At 41.6% G+C, this 19430-nt stretch overlaps 1 protein-coding gene across 3 annotated transcripts in view; it reads left to right on the forward strand.

Annotated features, from left to right (window-relative positions):
- Positions 1-19430, forward strand: part of zzef1 (zinc finger, ZZ-type with EF hand domain 1) — a 259977-nt gene that overhangs the window by 69950 nt on the left and 170597 nt on the right. For all 3 annotated transcript variants that reach the window (XM_043718816.1, XM_043718818.1, XM_043718817.1), the window contains exons 14-18: positions 285-385; positions 6958-7136; positions 7396-7529; positions 7641-7711; positions 10539-10653. In XM_043718816.1, the coding sequence (XP_043574751.1) occupies positions 285-385; positions 6958-7136; positions 7396-7529; positions 7641-7711; positions 10539-10653 (600 nt within the window). The remainder of the gene's footprint in view (positions 1-284; positions 386-6957; positions 7137-7395; positions 7530-7640; positions 7712-10538; positions 10654-19430) is intronic.

Consider the following 19430-nt stretch of genomic DNA (forward strand, 5'->3'; position numbering starts at 1 on the left):
CCCTTAGTTTTCCTAATGCGTCTATTTTCTACATTATCAAGTGAGTGTGCACGTTGATCTGACTAATTTCTTTAGTGAACCTAGTCAAGTTGACTGAAAGCAATTTGGCTTCAGCAAATCAATTCTGATCATTTTTGTTCATTCGAATAATATTGTAAAATCATATTAACCCCAGCAAGGATCAATGTGAGCCTTCTACATAATGAGGTATGATTGGTGCTGGTGGTCTGTATTGTGTTGCCCAGTGGCTTCATGGTTAACTGATGTACTTCCTTCACCTGTAGGCAGAATTGAGAGAGCGGAGGGTAAAGCAGAAACCTAACCTGGACTATTCAGACCTTAATCTGCAGCTCTTCTGGAATTTCTATGAAAAGTTCAGACAAAAGTAAGCCAGCATTTTTTTTTCTTTCGTCTGATTTTATTCTTGTGGCTTGACTTCCATAGTGCAGAGAGTCAAGTTGTAGTAGAATTTTCAGGTGATAGTTTGGGTTCTGCCAGGGCCCGCGGTTCCTGACATAATCACAGCCTGGTTGAAAGGTACTGAACTCTAGAAGTGAGGTGTGAATGATCAGACTTGACCTCAAGGCAGCCATGGGGAGTCGGGGAAACTGTATTAGCTGGAATCGTTGCTGGCATAAGGAAGATGGCTGTGGTTGCTGGAGGTCAGTCATCTCAGGGCTGGGGTAACACTATTGGAGTTCCTCAGGGTAATACCCTAGCCTCAACCATCTTCAACTGTTTCATCAATGAACTTCCCTCCATCACAAGGTCAGAAGTGAGGCACCATTCATATCTCCTGTCAGCTTGAAGCAGTCCATATCCATAATCAAGAAGCTCTGGACCATATCCAGGCTTGGACTGACAAGTGGCACAAAAGTGACAGACAGTGACCACCTAAAACAAGGGAGAATCTGACTGTCTTATGTTATTCAATGATATTTACCAACCCTGAATCTCATACTGTCAACATCCTGTGGGTTATCAAGACTAGAAACTGAACTGGACCAATAATAAATGCGCACTATGGCTACAAGAACAAGTCAGAGGCTGGGAATTCTGTAGTGAGTTAACTCCCATTTTCTCTATCCAGAGCCTGCCCAACATCTACAAAGTGCAGTTCAAGACTGATGAACTACTGTATGTGCATAGATCACTACAGAGGGGTGTAACCTATTAGTGCTTATCTGCAATATAGGAAAGAGAAGGAACTGCAATTTGTCTAAATGTCTGACAAGTGGAAAGCAGTAGCCATATAATTTCATAACTGGTTCATGGCTCAGTTATTTTAAAACCAACTAAAGTATGATGCCTCATGTTAATTCCAGAATATAATTCAGAACTGGGTTGTATCTGAGAGAGGCAAAGAGGGAATGTGAGATGAGATTTGCAGCTGATAAAGATGAAAATCTGTTGGCCTAGTAATACTAAAAGCATGGTAAAAAGCAGAAATGGGACAGGTCATAAACAAAAAGGGGATTTGTGCCTTGAGAAAGCTCTCTGTTTTTACCGAGGAAGTAGGTGCTCTGAATTTCGTAGTGAAATAGGTTATTGTTGGGACATTGGATGGGCTAAAAATTGATTGAGAAGGTTTCAGAAAGGTTGGCCGTACTTAAAATTGATGAGTCATCAGGAGGTGAATCCAAGGCTTCTAAGTAATAAAGGTGGAAATTCCGGAGGGGCTGCCCATAATTTTCTAATCATCCTGGGTACATGGGGCTATGACGTTGGAGACGGTGGAGGGGAGATCACCGGAGGTGATATGTTCACGGACAGTGTGAGTGATGGTGGCCGAGTGAGCTGTGGAGGAGTCATGGTCAAGGGAGAGATCGGATGTAGTGTCAGAGAGCCTGCAACCGGCCTCTGCGACATAGAGGCTCGTCCTCCAGACTACCACCGCCCTGCCTTTGTCAGCAGGTTTGATGGTGAAATGTGCATTGGTGCAGAGAGAGTGGAGTGCTGAATGGTCAGAGGGGGTGAGAGGGGTTGGAGGAATTGAGATGGCCGATGTCACGTCGGCAGTCAGCAACGACGAAGTCTAGGGCAGGTATGGTAAATCAGGCAGGGCTTATGCCCATAATGGTTGGATCCTGGGGAGTGTGGCTGAACAAAGACTTGGAGGGTAGGTTCATAGTTCCTTGAAAGTAGAGTGGCAGGTAGACAGGATAGTGGAGAAGGTATTTGATATGCTTGCCTTTATTGGTCAGTGTATTGAGTGTCGGACTTGGGAGGACATGTTGCGACTGTACAGGACATTGGTTGGGCCACTTTCAGAATACTGTGCGCAGTTCTGGTCTCCCTTCTATAGGAAAGATGTTGTGAAACTTGAAAGGGTTCAGAAAAGATCTACAATTATGTTGCAAAGTTGAAGGGTTTGAGCTACAGGGTGAGGCTAAATAGACTGAGACTATTTTCCCTGGAGTGTTGGAAGCTGAGGGCTGAAAGTATAGATGTTTATAAAATCATGGATACGGTGAATAGCCCGGGTGTCTGTCCCTGAGTAAGGGAGTCCAAAATTAGAGGACATTGATTTATGGTGAGAGGGGAAAGATATGAAAGGAACCGCAGGAGCAACGTTTTTCACGTAGAGGATGGTGCGTGTGTGGAATGAGCTGCCAGAGGAAGTGGTGGAGGTTGGTACAATTGTAACAATTAAAAGGCACCTGGATGGGTATATAAATAAGATGGGTTCAGAGGATTATTGGCCAAATGCTGGCAAATGGGACTAGATTAATTTAGGATATCTGGTCAGCATGGATGAGTTGGACCAAAGGTTCTCTTGCTGTACATCCCTAAGACGCTAAGTTGCCTGAATAACAAGAAACAAGGTTCTGGTAAGTTGTTGGTTGTTTGTTTTGTATTGAAGGAATTGGGGTTCTCCAGGAGTTGGTCCTGGGACCTCTCCTCTTCTTAACTTAATTTTCCTTAGTCTATAAAAACGACTCAGATGTAGAGGGGAACATTTCAAAATTTGCAGGAGACACCAAATTTTGAAACATTGTGTGCTGTGAAGAAAATAAAGTGATAAACTTGCGAAGAGCATAGACAAGCTGGTGGTGTGACATATGGCAGGTAAAACTTTAATGCAGAGAAGCATAGTCAATTTTTTTGGAAGATTTTCACAAGGAGAGGCAATATAAAGCAGAAATTGTAAAGGTGGTGCAGGAGCGATTGGCACTGGAATTAAATGTGCATAAATTACTGATGTAGCAGGGCAGGCAGAGAAATTGGTCAATAAAGTTTATGGAATCCTGGGTGTTTTAAAAGAAGCATAGTGTACAGAAGCATGGCATGGATATTATGGTGAACTTTGATAAAACTCGGTTCAGCCTCAGTTCGAGTAATGTGTCCAATTTTGGGCACCACACATTTGGAAGGATTTTGAAGTCTTTAGTGAAGGTGCAGAAAAGAGGGTTCCAGCAATAAATAAATAAACAAATTGAGTGAGATTGAAGAAGCTGGAGCTGTTCTCCTTGAGAAAAGAAGTTTCTTGAAATTTTATTATAGAATTCACCATCATGAGAGTCTTGTTAGAGAATCTATTGCCATAGCGGAAAGGTGAAGAACCAAAGGATGTTGATTTAAGTGTTTGCCAAAGGATCATGAGGGATTCATGAAGCGGTGGTGATGTATTGGAATGTCACTAGACCAGTAATCCACAGACCCAGGGTCATGTACTAGGGACTTGGGTTCAAATCCCACCATGGCAATTGGTATAATTTAAATTCAATTAATAGAAAAATCTGAATTTGAAAGCTAGCCTCAATTATAGTGACAAAGAAGCTATCATCCAGTGGCATTTAAAGAAATCCATCAGAAATGTGAGTGTCAGTTAGAAAAGGTAATTTAACATCCTTACCCAGTCAAGAGTGGTAAACAGATTAGGCCTTCGTTAATCATTTAGAAGAAGGAGGGATGATCTTCTTGAAATATACAAGATTCTAAAGGGGCTGGATTAGGTAAGTATTGAATTCATATATTCACTGGTGGAGCAATCTTGAATTGGGGCCATAGTTACAGTATAAGGAGGCACTCAGTTGGAAATGACATGCATAAGAGTTCCTTCTGAGGGTACAGGAACAGGAATGTCTTACTGCAATTGTACAGGGCTTCAGTGAGATCATAACTGGGATGATGTGTGCAGTTTTAGTCTCCTTATCTGAGGAAAGATGTTCTGGCTATGAAGAGATGCAACAGAAGTTTACCAGACTGATTCCTGGGATGGAGAAAGTGAGGGCTGCAGATGCTGGAGATCAGAGCTGAAAATGTGTTGCTGGAAAAGCGCAGCAGGTCAGGCAGCATCCGAGGAGCAGGAGAATCGACGGTTCGGGCATGAGCCCGAAGAAGGGCTCATGCCGAAACGTCGATTCTCCTGCTCCTTGGATGCTGCCTAACCTGCTGTGCTTTTCCAGCAACACATTTTCAGCTCTGATTCCTGGGATGCAAGACTGACATGTGAGGAGACACTGGATTGGTTAGGACTATATTCACTGGAGTTTAGGAGAATGAGGGGATGTTTCATTGAAATCGATAATATTCAAAGAGGAGTGGAGGATAAACCCACAAAGAATGTTCCTGATGACTGCGGAGTCCAGAACCAGGGTTCACAGCCTGAAGATACAGTGTAGGCCGTTTAGGGCTGAGATGTGTGTACTTTGGGACATAAATCTCCTCCTCAACCTAATTATTTGAAATTGAGACTGAAGTGGCTAGAATATTTCTTGTTTGAAAGAGAAGAGTGAACTCATAGGAGTCTTTAAAATTCTGGAGAGTGTGATTGTGGAACTCACACAAGGAGTATTTAGAGCAAGTTGTATAGATTTATTGAATGAGAAGCTGAGTAAAAAGGAGGGAGAATAGAAGAAATAGTTTGGGAGGAACACAGATGGACTAGCTGGGTGGAATGGTCTCTTTCTCTGTTTTACATCAAACAACAACATTTGTACAAGTGTTTTCTCTTTGAAGAGAGCTCCATTGATTTAATTTCATCTTAGCTGGAAGCGTGAATTGAGTGTGATTTTTATGCATATGCCAAGGACAGACATGATACTGTTGCTGCTCCATCTTTTTTGTAAACAGCAGTTTTGCTCACTCACTCACTCACTCTCTCTTCCATCCTTCCTGTTTGCTGTTTCTTTGTCTCGCCAACCTTGCCCCCACTGCACTCCATCCCAATCACTCCTTCCATCTTTCAATGCTGTGTTCCCTCCCACTCAGTGGCCCCCTCGCACTCTCTCCTCCCGACTCTCTTGTTCCCACTAAGCCACAGTGGGAGAATCGGGGGACAGAGGTAGCAAGCAGAGTGAGCAATCAGGTTGGCTGAGGAATGTGGCAAGTGGGAGTGAGAGAGATGGTGGGGGTGAGGATAGTGATGAGGGAGGGGGTTGAAGGAAAGATGTGAAAAGAGTTGCTAGTTAGAAAGTAGCCAGGATAGTGAAGGTGGTGTTTGGTATGCTTTCCTTTATTGGTCAGAGCATCAAGAATACAAGTTGGGAGGTCACGTTGCGGCTGTGTAGGACATTGGTTAGGTCACTTTTGGAATATTGCATGCAATCCTGGTCCCCATCCTATCGGAAGGATGTTGTGAAACTTGAAAGCATTCAGAAAAGATTTACAAGGATTGTAAATTATTATCACAGGTTGCCAGGGTTGGAGGTTTGAGCTATAGGGACAGGCTGAACAGGCTGGAGCTGTTTTCCCTGGAGTGTCTGAGGCTGAGGGGTGACCTTTTGGAGGTTTATAAAATCATGAGCTTGGATAGCGTAAATGGACAAGATCTTTTCCCTTGGTTGGGGGAGTCTAGAACTAGAGGGTGTAGGTTTAGGGTGAGAGGAGAAAAAACCTAAAAGGGACCGAAGGGCAACTTTTTCACACAGAGGGTGGTGCGTGTATGGAATGAGCTGCCAAGGAAGTGGTGAAGGCTGGTACAATTGCAACATTTAAAAGGCCTCTGAATGAGGGATATGGGCCAAATGATGGCAAATGGGACTATATTAGTTTTAGGATATCTGGTCGGCATTGACGAGTTTGACCGAAGATTCTGTTTCTGTGCTGTACATCGTTATGACTCTATGGTTCGATGACTAAGTTAAAATCAGATTTTTGGTTCAGTTAGGTTCAAGGCAGCCAATAGAATTTGTAAGTGTGGTGTGGGAGGAGTTCTGGGATTTTGACCCAGTGAATATGAAAATGAATTTTGGCCAAGAGGAAGTGGACCTTTGAATGGTGTGTACTGGAGCCAGAGTGTTAGTGTTTTCAGACTTCTGTTGATTTGAGGGACTGTGCTCCTAACTCTGATTCTAAAGAAATCTTTACAGAAACAGTTGTAACCTCAGGTTAGTTCGCTCTGAGAGGTTGTGGTGGAATGTCGTCTCCTGGGAATTTGCAATGTTGCAGTAATCTTCTTTGTGTTTGTCACTATTGGGACGCAAGAGCCATCTTTGGATTGTGGGAGGAAACAGGAGCACGCAGAGGAAACCCACACCAACACAGGGAGAATGTGCAAACTCTACACAGACGAGTCACCCAAGGCTGGAATTGAACCCGGGTCCCTGGCACTGAGAGACAGCAGTGCTAACCACTGAGCCACCATGCCACTCCAAAAATGTGCAGGTTAGGTGAACTGGCCATGCTAAATTGCCCATCATGTTTAGGGAAGTGTAGGTTAGGTACATTAGTCAGGGTAAATGTAGAGTTTTGGGTGGGTTACTCTTCAGAGGGTTGCTGTGGACTTGTTGGGCCAAAGGGCCTATTTCCACACTGTAGGGATTCGATGAGAACCAGGCTGACTTTATAGCGATGACAGTTTCTCCCTGTCCTCATAAGGTGGGTTAGAAAGATAAGGGCTCAAATTATGGCAAACATTGTCTTTGTTAAAAGGGCAAACTTCTAGGACAACCATCTTCACTAAGAGAAAGATAATGTCACAAATGTAACTTTCATGTTTTGTTTTTCTTACAGTCATGATATTGAGTGCCTCCAAGCACAAAGGATTTTGTTACAACTGCTACAAAGTTGTTTGGTGTTGCTGTCTGGACCTCAGCCTGTAAAAACTCAGTCCAAAGGACAACCAACCACCGAGAGCAAGCCCCCTATTGATCGAGAATCTGCTCACGAACTCTATGAGTACCTTTGTAAAGGTAATGAGTAGTACCGATTTGATGGTGGTTTGAATAGTTTGTGTTTTATGTATTTCTTGAAAGGTTTAAAGAGAGGTAGTTTGGTAAATGTTAGTGATCTCTTTTCCTTTATACAATCCTGCTGGGCAAAGAAGAGTAGATGATTGTTTGCACACTGGGTTGCGTAATGTGTATGGCTGAGGGACTGATGTCCCAAGTATTTAGCTTTCGAGGTGCTGATTAGCTGTGCAGCTTTGAATAATGTCTTTTCTCTGAGTAGTAGTGGATGATGCAGAATATGACACGGTTGCCGGGGAGACGCTGAGGAAGGAGGCTGTAAATACCATCCTTAGTGGAGCAGCCATCTTTTTTCCAGATGTGCAGACTCGGCGGGATCAGCTTTTTAAAATGATGGTGAGGCTCAGTATACTTTTCAGTCTGAGTTTGCTCTTTGTGGTCAAAGTGTAACCCATGTACTGTCTTCTACAGCAAGGCCTCCCAACTTGTACTCTTTAACTTTTCCAGGAAACAGTCACTGAACCGTCTCAACCTCAATCTGCAACAATTACGTTCCAGTCCCTGTGTCATTACTTCAGGTGAGTCAGACGTGCACAGGACTTTAAACCAAAGAAACGTGGGGACTAGAAAGGGGGAAAAAAAACCTTCTGATTGTACAGAGTTTGTACAGAATTAATGTTTTGGGTCCAATGACCCTTCCTCAATGGCAAAAGGGATCACTGGACCAGAAACGTTAATGCTGATTTCTCTCTGCGGATGCTGCCAGACCTGCTGAGCTTTTCTAGCAATTTGTTTTTGTTTCTGATTTATATAATCCGCAGTTCTTTCATTTTTGTTAAGTACTTTTGAAAAGTAGTCTATTATAATGGAGAGAAATCAAGCAGGCAATTTGTATGGATTAGATAAGGTGATTGGAAGATGTCTGTTTCCTAGGCTGGGGGATATTTTGAAGACGGGAGGAGAAAGATTTAAAAAACATGAGGAGCAACATTTTTACACAGAATGGTTCACATGAGGAATGAACTTTCAGAGGAAATAGTGGATCCGGGTACAATTCCAATATTTAAAAGACATATCGATAAGTACTGAACAAGAAATGTTTGGTGGCCAAGTGCAGGCAGGTGGGGCTAGTTTAGTTTGGGATTATGGTCGGCATGGACTGGTTGGACTGAAGGGTCTGTTTCTGAGCCGTATGACTCTATGATAAAGCTGGATAAACAGATGAGATAAAAATGACCATATCATTCAGTTCCATACCTGGTTAAGTACTGATTGGGATGCCAGAATTTCCCATGCCCTCAGTTGCATTCAGTTACATTTAGCTGGGACAACCTGAACTGAATTCATTCTCATTGGAAAGGTGGCACCTTTAGCAATGTAATTCTGCAGGAAAGTGTCAGCCTAGATTATATGCTTAAATCTCCGGAATGGAGCTTGGCCGCCGTGAGCTCTGAATTAGAGATGCAAGTCTCATCTCCGAATCTCTGCAAAATATCTCGAGGGTAAGAAGTAACAGCTGTATATCATTTGTTAATAGAGGTGTATTAATGGATCTAAGGTAAGGGACAATAACACTCGTTCCCAATTTTATGAAGTTATAGCACTACAATTGCAATATTTAAGAGGCATTTGGATGGGTATATGAATAGGAAGGGTTTGGAGGGATATGGGCCGAGTGCTGGCAGTTGGAACTAGATTGGGTTGGGATATCTGGTCGGCATGGACGGGTTGGACCGAAGGGTCTGTTTCCACTCTGTACATCTCTATGACTCTAATTAAATTGATTGCAGGGATCAAAACATTCACAGTTCCTCCATGCTTCCAGATTTGAGCTGTATTAGTGCTATCCCTCTGCCTAGTTAGAGTCTGGATTAATACTGCTCCTCAAAAAATCTTTCCTCTTGAAAGATAATACAAAATATCAGAGTAGAGTCCACAGTAATCTGATTAAATTTGTGAATTTGCTGGGAGGTTGAGCTCAAGAACTAGTAAATTTGATGATAGTTGGTGGAAGTTTTCATCTATAAAATTACAAATTAAATTGCAATACATTAAATTTCAGGGTGATATTCAGTAAATTATCTTGCTTATTTGGCCAGCATTCAGCTGTAACTTTTGGGTCATGCTAGCATTATTATAATTTAAAGTACATGAATTTCAGTTTTATATTATCAAGTGCCTTATTAAAGTTGAAATGAAATGTTTGGAGAATAATTTTAAAAAAAATCAATTTATCCAACATAAATTAAGGGAGCCCTCCCTGTCCACTCTCTTTGCTAGGCTCTGTCATTCACCACCAGCCTTGCTCAAACCGCTGAGGTGGCAGGCCCTGTAACTGATCCCGGGAACTTCTACCTGGCCGTCACATCTTTTGCTGTTGATTGGACACACCAGTTGCATAAGTTCAGTTTAGCAGAAGAGTCAGCTTTATGTTTACTGATGTAATCCTCCCACATGTACAGAACAGCATATCTTCCTAGTGTACTGACTTATAGATCTTCTACTTCTAGAAAGAACCTTCAAACCGGGGCAGCACGGTGGCACAGTGGTTAGCACTGCTCCCTCACAGCGCCAGAGACCCGGGTTCAATTCCCGCCCTGGGCAACTGTCTGTGTGGAGTTTGCACATTCTCCCCGTGTCTGCGTGGGTTTCCTCCGGGTGCTCCGGTTTCCTCCCACAGTCCAAAAATGTGCAGGTTAGATGAATTGATCATGCTAAATTGCCCGTAGTAATAGGTGCATTAGTCAGGGGGAAGTGTAGGGGAATGGATTGGTGTGGACTTGTTGGGCCGAAGGGCCTGTTTCCACACTGTAGGGAATCTAATCTAATCAAATAAAAAAAAACCTTGTGACAAATGCATTTTCATCTATAAATGAATCTGTAAGGATTTTGTCTGGAGCTTTCTCATGATGGGTCTTGGAAATTTTCTACTTCCAAACTCCAAAATGAAACAATTGGCCATTCTTTTGGGATTGTCTTTTTTTTTTAAAAATGGCCTTCATTTTTTTTGTATGCAGACGCCGCCATGTTGTGATTTAATCATATTAAAAAATCAGTGTGTTCTAACTATGATCTATTTGAGTTGAACTGTTGTAGCAAAGCCTCAAATTGCTCATTATGGTCCACCCTGCTAAATATTGCCTCCCCTCGTAAGGAAAATAATTAATTAATGTTCTGGTTGGATCAATCCAGGAAATGAGTGTCTTTTACATCATGGAGTTGTACAGTGATGCTTTGGAAGTCTGTAAGAGTTAGTAAGTCAGAAGATTCTTTTGACTAAGCACAGAAGGAACACAAATGTTTGCTTCATTTTTCAGGATATAGTATTATGAGTCACAGTATTTATGGATCTAACTGATTATATTTTGAACAAATTGTGGTAATTTGTATTGTTTTCTGGTGCAGCAATCAAGATCCAAGTGGGCTGCTTCAGTTGCCGCAGAAGGGAGTTCCTGCCGAATTTGACATTAATCCAGTAATGAAGGTCATGGATACTTTGCTGTTAGTTGCAACACGAGAGGTAAGGGGACCATTGTCTATGCTTTTGAGTGAATGAGTGGTTTTGAGCAATTAAATATTTTTGGTGAAAGGTTGGTAATTTGCAACATGAAATTCCAGCATGTTTAAAACTAAACATTACTGATCACATATAACTTTTTTCAATTACCTATGAAATTCTGTTAGCTTCAATGATGAAGGGAATCACCCAAGATCAGGGCAAAGGGTTACCACACAGCAGTGAATCCCTTCCACCTTACCAAAGCTCCCTGGGATTCAGGATGATAGCACTTGATATAAAGTGCTGTATGCCTAAGCTATCAATGGCTTCCTTAAACAGCCCGGCAATAAAGTTAGACCCTTGGTCTGACTGAATCTCTCTGGGTAGCCCATACTGAGTAAGGAAAGCTATTAACTCCCCCACCACCCTTTTTTATTCTAACACTCTGTAATGGAGTTGCCTCCGGAAATCTGGTAGACACATCCATTATGGTTAGCAAGTACTGGTTCCCACTTCTAGTTTTAGGAAGGGGACCTACACAATCAATCATAACCTGCATGAAAGATTCTTTGAATGCAGGAATTGGCACCAATGGTGCTGGTTTTATTACTGTCAGTGGCTTACCTACCATTTGGCACGTATGATTTTTATGGCAAAATTTAACCACATCCTTGCGCAGTCCTGGCCAATGGAAATGATTTTGTACCTTAGCCTGAGTCTTACTCACGCCTAGATGACCTTCTACTGCTAATTCATGTGCTACCCATAATATTTCCTGTCTGTATGCTACCAGCAACACAATCTGGTGCGCTTCCCTCCCATTTCTGCTCTGCTGTGGTCTCCATTTTCGTCTTAGGATTCTATCTTTAAGATAATAACCCTCAGGAATACATTCTGACTCCTTTTCTGAGTATGTATCAATAATTAGGTCTTTTATTGTCTCATTTTTCTGTTGTAAGTCCATTAACCTTTCAGAACTAAACATTTCTGCCTGACTCTGTACCTGTTCAGGTTTTTCCTGCACCATTGCAACAAACAGGGTGTCTGCTAACTGAATTTTAACTCCTTCATCTTTCTCTTTAGGTTTTGCTTCTTGTGACTTATGATAGTGGGATCTTATTACTACATAGTCTGAAAACATTTCAGGGTATTTTTCTTTGAACTCCTCAGCTTCCCTGGTCATCATTTGGCTTCTGCACAACAAGGGGTGTCACTCTCACCTTGGATCCTGCTAAATCGTTACCAAGAACAAACTGCATTCCCGGAACTGACACACTGTCAGTCACGCCCACTGTTACTTCCTTAGTCTTGATTTTGCTCTCCAACCTGATCTTACACAGGGGAACGATAAATTTCTGTCCATCTATTCCAAAAGTTACCACTCTGTCTGGTAACATGTCAGAAAGAATGCAAATACGTTCATCTCTTATTAGAGATTGATTAACTCCCGTATCTCTCAAAATTGTAACTACTTTTCTTTCTCCCTCGATACTTCCTGAGTAAACTTTACCCATAGAGGTGAAATTTTTATAGAGTTCAGTCATTAACTCAATACCCAACCCCTGCCTAGACTGTGCACTCCGCTGCACTTCCTCGGCTTTTCTTGGGGCCTCCTCTGCTACCTTGACTAATGACACTAGCTTAACCTCTTTTACCACATCTTTCCCACAATACCTTTCTTTAATGACCAGCATGTGACTTTACATGTCCCACTTTACACACCTGAGGCCTATCGCTTCCTTTTCACCCTCTTGGGCTTTTTCCAGCTGTGGCAAACTATTACCAGTTTACTGTACTCTTTGTTTTATAGTGAAGAATCTCCCCTTCTCCCAATTTCTATCCCTTCCAGGATGAAGTTCCTGTCAGAAGCTAAATTTCACCTTATGCACCAATGAATATTCATCTGCCATCTCTGCTGCTGCTCTCACTTCTTGAACTTTCTATTCATCCACGTGAATTTGTATCATCTCTGGAAGTGAGTTTTTTTAACTCCTTCAACAGGACAATCTCTCTTAGAGCCTCATAGGTCTTATCTATTTTTAAGGCCTGCACGCATCTATCAAAATGACTATGATTAATTCTTTTGAACTCAACATAAGTCTGACCTGATTCCTCCTTTATGTTTCTGAACCGTTGTCTATGTGCTTCTGGTACCAATTCATAAGGAGTGTATGACATCTGCATAATCTTTTGACCCCCTCATCTGACAGAGCTGCAAATACCACGTTAGCTCTGTCGACCAGCTTAGTCTGAACTAACATTACCCAGAAGTTCTCTGACCACTCCATCTGCCTAGCAAGCTTTTCAAATAAAATAAAGAATGCTTCAACATCTTTCTCATCATAAAATGGCAATGTTTTAACATATTTGCATACATCACTGCCTTCTCTCTTCATTTCCAACATGTTGACTTTCTTGACGAATTCACAATTTCTGAAGTTCAAATTCTCTCTCCCTTTCTCTTTCTCCTCTCTCTTTGCTCAGCAAAGAACCTTCTCTCCCTTTTTCCCCTCTCTCTTTTCTCCCTTTCTTTATTTTCTAATTCCATTTGCCTCAATTGTAATTTCAGTTTTTTCTAACTCTACTGCACTTGTCTGTTTCTCTAATACACTCAATTTTTAAGGCCTGCACCCATCTATCAAAATGACTATGACTAATTCTTTTGAGCTCAACATAAGTCTGACCTGATTCCTCCTTTATGTTTCTGAACCGTTGTCTATATGCTTCTGGTACCAATTCATAAGGAGTGTTTGACATCTGCATAATCTTTTGACCCCCTCATCTGACAGAGAGCTGCAAATACCACATTAGCTCTGTCGACCAGCTTAGTCTGAACTAACATTACCCAGAAGTTCTCTGACCACCCCATCTGCCTAGCCATCTTTTTTCAAATAAAATAAAGAATGCTTCAACATCCTTCTCATCATAAAATGGCAATGTTTTAACATATTTGCATACATCACTGCCTTCTCTCTTCATCTCCAACATGTTGACTTTCTTGACAAATTCACAATTTCTGAAGTTCAAATTCTCTCTCCCTTTCTCTTCTCTCTTTGCTCAGCAAAGAACCTTCTCTCCCTTTTTCCCCTCTCTCTTTTCTCCCTTTCTTTATTTTCTAATTCCATTTGCCTCAATTGTAATTTCAGTTTTTTCTAACTCTACTGCACTTGTCTGTTTCTCTAATACACTCATGTGCTTGTACAACTCCGTTACAATTTCAGCTTTCCTTTTGTCCTTGGTTAAACCCAATTCTAACCTATTTGCTAATTCTAAAAGTATGACCTAAACTTTCTTGACAAGTTTGGGAAGCAGCTTCAAACCCCAGAAACTCTTTAGCAATCTTAACAGCCATTTCTCTCTCGTTTAATGTAACCAACCATAAGTCACCAAAATTCAACAAATTTTCTCACCTTTGTTTTATTTAAAGATTTAGAACACTAATCGGCAAGTGTTTAAATCTGCTGGGACCCAAAAACCCCAAATCTGCTCAAATCTCAGACTGGATCTGTCTAAACCAGCCCAAATCTCAGACCGAATCCCCAAAATGTTATGGCACGGGTGTGAACCCTTCTGTTAATTAAACCAACCCCAGAATAGCTCACCTCACCTCATAATCTATTAAAATATGAGTGACAGAGAACACCCAAATTCCACTATTTAAAGAAAATAACAATTTTTTAAACTCTAAAAGTGAACATTAAACAACAACTATTCCCAACTCTAAGCTACCTTTTCTCTCAACTGCTTATTACCTGCCTCCAACTTTATAACAATATGCTGTTTCATTAAGACAATTATTAAAATTGCATCATTTAATTTCAAAATCACACGGCTGCTGTCGTCTTCTGTGACTTCACCCTTCTAGCTGCTGAACTCCCAGGGTCGTTATCGGTCTTTTTACTGCAAGTATGTTTCATGTGATAGAGAGTGCTTCCTAATTTCTTGAATCTGTTTCAATGGCAGTTGCGCGCTCTCCAATTTTCAAAATGCCTGTATTTTTTATATCTCCTAACACCAGATTGTCTCATTGGCTCGATTTTGGCAAAACAATAAATTCAAACTCGATTGGGCTTTAGTATCCTGGGGCATAATTTAAACTGGTTAAATTTGAATTGTTGTCTAAACAACAACCAAAACTCTGGTATCAATTTCACAGCCAAATGTTACATTTTTTCAAATTTCCAGTACATTCTGGGACTGTTGTCTAGTCATATACAAAGGTGCTTGTAATCTCTCAGTTCAGAACAGCATTCACTCTCTCTCAAAGATGCGGTACACACCTTCAAGTTGATAACACTAGGAGGGAGGAAACAAGGTCAGACCAGGGTGGGAGGGGCAAGCTTGAAGGCATGACTGAGGCAAGGCCAGAAGGATGCAATTCCTAGGAAATGGGGGGGGGTTCAAATTTAAACTGGGACTGTGAACATTAAACAAAGATGCAGACCTTAAAAATGAAACAGTGTTAAAATGAAACTATGTTAAGCGAGGCAGCTTAAAGTGAGGACTTAATATAGAGGTGTACATCTTGTCATGGACCAGACCACTCACCATCAAAATATGTTAAGAGGATAGCTTAGGTCCTAATTTTTCCCAATGTGAAGGATGGGTGTAAGGCGTTGCATTCCAGATGCAATTCAATTGCTTAAACTGCTTAACTTCAACCAAAATACACTTTATTTTCACACAATAGTTCAAATACAGACAAAGTGAAAAAAATTGGATCAACTATAACTCCATCAAAATGTTTAACAAAGTAATATATATATTTTAAATACTACTAATTAATATAGTACAGTATAGTAACATCCCATATAAACACACCTCTCGCAAAGGCAAATACAGTGAAATACAATTCTAGCAGCAGCAAGGGAACCACAGTTTGAAGATGTAATACAGAGCTATTGCCATTGTCAACAAAAGATGTTCACAGCACTACACTTTGATTAAACGTGATAAAAGTTTTTAAAAGTTACACTCCATTTAAGTTTGTTTGCTGCAGTAACCCAAATACAAAAAGTTCAATATTCAAGTAGTCCAAAACCAGAGATCTCAAAATCCCCATTATTCAGATTGTGTGGGGAGACCTTAGATGATCAGTAGTTTACCTTCAGCCACTTTTTAAAATCTCAATCATTCAAAACTTAAATCTGTTTTTTATTCTAGTTGTTCTAATAGTGAAATGCTCCACCATATGCCTGAACTAAGAAATGCAGGTTTAGATAGTTTAAGTGGTGAAATATACACAGACAATGAAGTACGAGCAAAATTTGGAATTAAGAGAAAAAAAAGAGTTTTTTTTAAAAAATGTAGTATTTTATGTCAACAATGATTAAGATGTGAAGAAATGAGATTTCAGATTTGTAAAAGTTAAATTTCTGCACCACACAGTTGCTGTCAAAGCACCTAAGACTTAACACTTAATTACACTTAAATGGACAAGTTCTGTTTGTCATTTTGTGTGTCATTCATTGGCAGTCTGTTGGAAATGAGGAGGACTCTCTCCCACCTTCAGGATGAGGCTGTAGGTTGCTATACAGACTGATGGAGCTCCCAAAGGCTCTGTTATACTTGTGGTAGAAGGTGGTCGCAGGAAGGGGTGGGTAGGAACTCCTTTTCCTACTTTTGACTGGCTTCCATTTTCTCTCAATGGCAAGTCTGAAGATGCTTGGTGCCTTCCTGAAGCTGCTCCTCTACTTTGGATGGTCTTGGTCCAGTGATTCCTAGGTGTCTGTGGGAATGCAGCACTTTGCCACTCAGACCTTTAATGTAACACTGAAGCGCTTCCTCTGTCCATCTGAGGTGCACCTGCTTGGGGAGTCTCGTGTCAGTCATGTGGATGACATGCCCAGCCCAGCACAACCAAACAAGGGTAGTCTGTGCCTCGATGCTGGGGATTTTGGCCTGGTTGGGAACACTGGTGTTGGTTCATCTTTCTTCCCAGCAGATTTGCAGGATCTTATGCTGGCAGTGTTGGTACTGCTCCAGTGCCTTGAGGTGTCTGCTGTAGACAGTCCATGTCTCGGAGTTTTTTTGGGAAATTGGGAGCCACCACAGCCCGGTAAACCATGATCCTTCGTGTCGGATCTGATGTTGTCCTTGAAAGCCCTTTTCCTCAGACTGCACTAGCACACTGAAGGCAGTGTTGGATCTCTTCATCAATAGCTGCTTTGGCCAACCGGATACTCCTGAGGTATTAGAATTGGTCACCATTCTCTAAGGCCTCCCTGTGGACCTTGATGATCGGGGGTTTGCTCTGCAATGCCAGGCCAGGTTGTTGGAGGACCCTCATCTTGCCGATGTTCAGGATGAGACCCGTGCTCTCAGATGCCTCTCTGAAGATGATGACGCCAGTGTGGACCATGTCCTCTGAGATTGCACATACGCAAGCGTTGTCTGTGTACTGCAGCTCAATGACGCTGGTTGGGGTGACTTTTTGGTTTTGACTTGAAGTTGGTGGAAGTTGAATAAATTCCTACAGGGTTTAGAGGTTAGCTCCACTTCAGTGGCCAACTTGTTGGTGGTGTCGCAACGAGGTGATTCAAGAATTGTGTTGGGGTGATGATGCAGCCCTGTTTGACACTGATCTGAACGGGGAATGGGTCGGTGGTGGAGCCATTTGTCATTACCACAACTTCTATGTCTTTGTGGAGCAGGCAAAGGATGGTGACAAACATTGTGGTGCAACCAAAACAGAAAAGGACACTCCACAATGCTTCCCGATTGACGGTGTCAAAGGCCTTTGTAAGATTGAAGGAGGCCATGTATAGGGATAGGTACTTCTCTCTGCGTTTCTCCTGCAGCTTTCATGCTGTGAAGATCATGTCCATTGTGCCCCTCTGGCCAGAAGCCCACCATGATTCTGGAGAATTTCCTCAGCCATAGGGAGGAGGCACTTGAGGAGGACCTTGGCGATGGTCAACAGCAGGAAGATTCCACTGTCATTATCATAGTCAGACTTGATCCTTTGTTTGAAAATGCTCTTGACTGTGGCACCTCTGAGCCTTCCTCGGATGCTCTCCTTCCAGATAAATCAGAAATGGTGTGTGACTGCGCTGGGAGCTCTGTGCCACCGCACTTCAGTGCCCTAGCAGGGATGCTGTTGTTCCTAAGTTGGCAGATGTCCTTCTCTACTTCGTGCAGAGCTGCGGTGTTTCTGAGCTCATGGCATGTAGCATGCAGTGGGAAGCGTTCAAGGATGTTCGGATCGACACCAGAGCCCTGTTGAGAAGGTCTCTGAACCGATTCACCTCCAGCATTGTTTGATGGCTGCTTTAACTTGGCTAAGAGTCATTTTGTGGATATCTATCACTTGAGTCCAGCGAGTTTGCATACTTTATTATTGAATTCCTCAGAGAAACTCTTATGAAAGCACAACTGTTGGAGCAGTAGGGAACCTTAACAGCAACTTCCTAATTGCAGAGATGAAAGAGGGACGTGAGTAGGCTATCTGGCTACTCGGGCCTGCTATGCCATTCGATTACATCACTGGTCATCCACCAGAATGCAATTCTGACCGTTTCCGCTCAAAAATGCTGAAAGTGGCCCTGTGACTCCTCGGTAACGGAGAGAGCCTCACCGACATATTTACTGTAAACGCTGGGAAAATCTCTAATACCTGCAACTGTTTTCATTTGTTGCATCAAGCTGATTTGTAAAATTACATATATATAAGACTTTACACATACTGATTAGAATCTCAATGGTATTTGTAATAGGGAATGAGTAAAAAAAAGTGTGCAATAAGTAAATATTACTACACGAAAATTAAAGATTAAAATAAGTAGCAAAATTGTTTTAAATACATCAAAATTTAACCGATCCACTTCTACATTGCTGTTAATTGTAATCAGAAGAGAAGATTTGCTTGAATGGTAGCTGCTTCCTTTGTTTTCGATGCCAGAAGAATGTTTTGCATTTCTGCTCTTTTGAGGATATATTTGATGTCCATTTTTAAATAATAACTTCTCAGTAATTTCATACTCCTTTCCCTCCCCATCTATTGAAGTCCTGCGGCTTTCACAATTCATACAATTGGTAATAGTGCTGCTGTAAAGTGATCCAGTCAGTGCAATTAGGAGAAAATCTTGAACAATTTAATTTCCTTTCCATGAAGAATCTACCCAAGTAACCACGTTAGTATGAGAAAGTGGAGCTTGAACATAAGACCCCTTGCCGTGCAATCCCGTAAGATCGTCATTGAGGTTGAATTGAACCCTACTTGCCTACCCAATCTCCACACCCCTTACTGATAAAAGGTTGTCTTAACTTTCATTGATGGCTGAAGTCTTCTGTGTGGATTCCCCATTCCATGTTCTCTATTATCTGTTGCTGCATATGAAGGTCTAGTCTGGGTACACGTGTGCTCAGGCCTTTGCTGGAAACTGCTTCTTTCACGTTGCGATTTAATGCGTCCTATTACTGTTCTAATGATTGATCCCTTACTCATAGATAGACTTGTCTCAATTTTAGCACTACTTAGATAATTGATCAAGACGCCTCTGGTTACAAACTTTTTCTTTAGGAGCCAACTTACTTGTGGAATCCGTAACAGCAAAGCCGTTTTCAGATCTGGTTGATCTGTTGCCACATGTAAATCTGCGCTTAATTTTTGGATTGATTGTTTTGTAAGGAGGTTCAATATTTTTCTGCATTCTTTCACTTCAAAGCTGCGGAGCCTTGGGACTTCTCTCGCTGGATTTGCATCCCAGTAATCTTGTATGATAAGCACAAGATCTTTCTTCTGACTTTTCTGGCCTGAAATATTCACATCAATACTTCTCAAATAAGTGAACAGCACA

The sequence above is a fragment of the Chiloscyllium plagiosum genome, chromosome 28 (genome assembly GCF_004010195.1).
Source record: "Chiloscyllium plagiosum isolate BGI_BamShark_2017 chromosome 28, ASM401019v2, whole genome shotgun sequence".
Taxonomy (NCBI): domain Eukaryota; kingdom Metazoa; phylum Chordata; class Chondrichthyes; order Orectolobiformes; family Hemiscylliidae; genus Chiloscyllium; species Chiloscyllium plagiosum.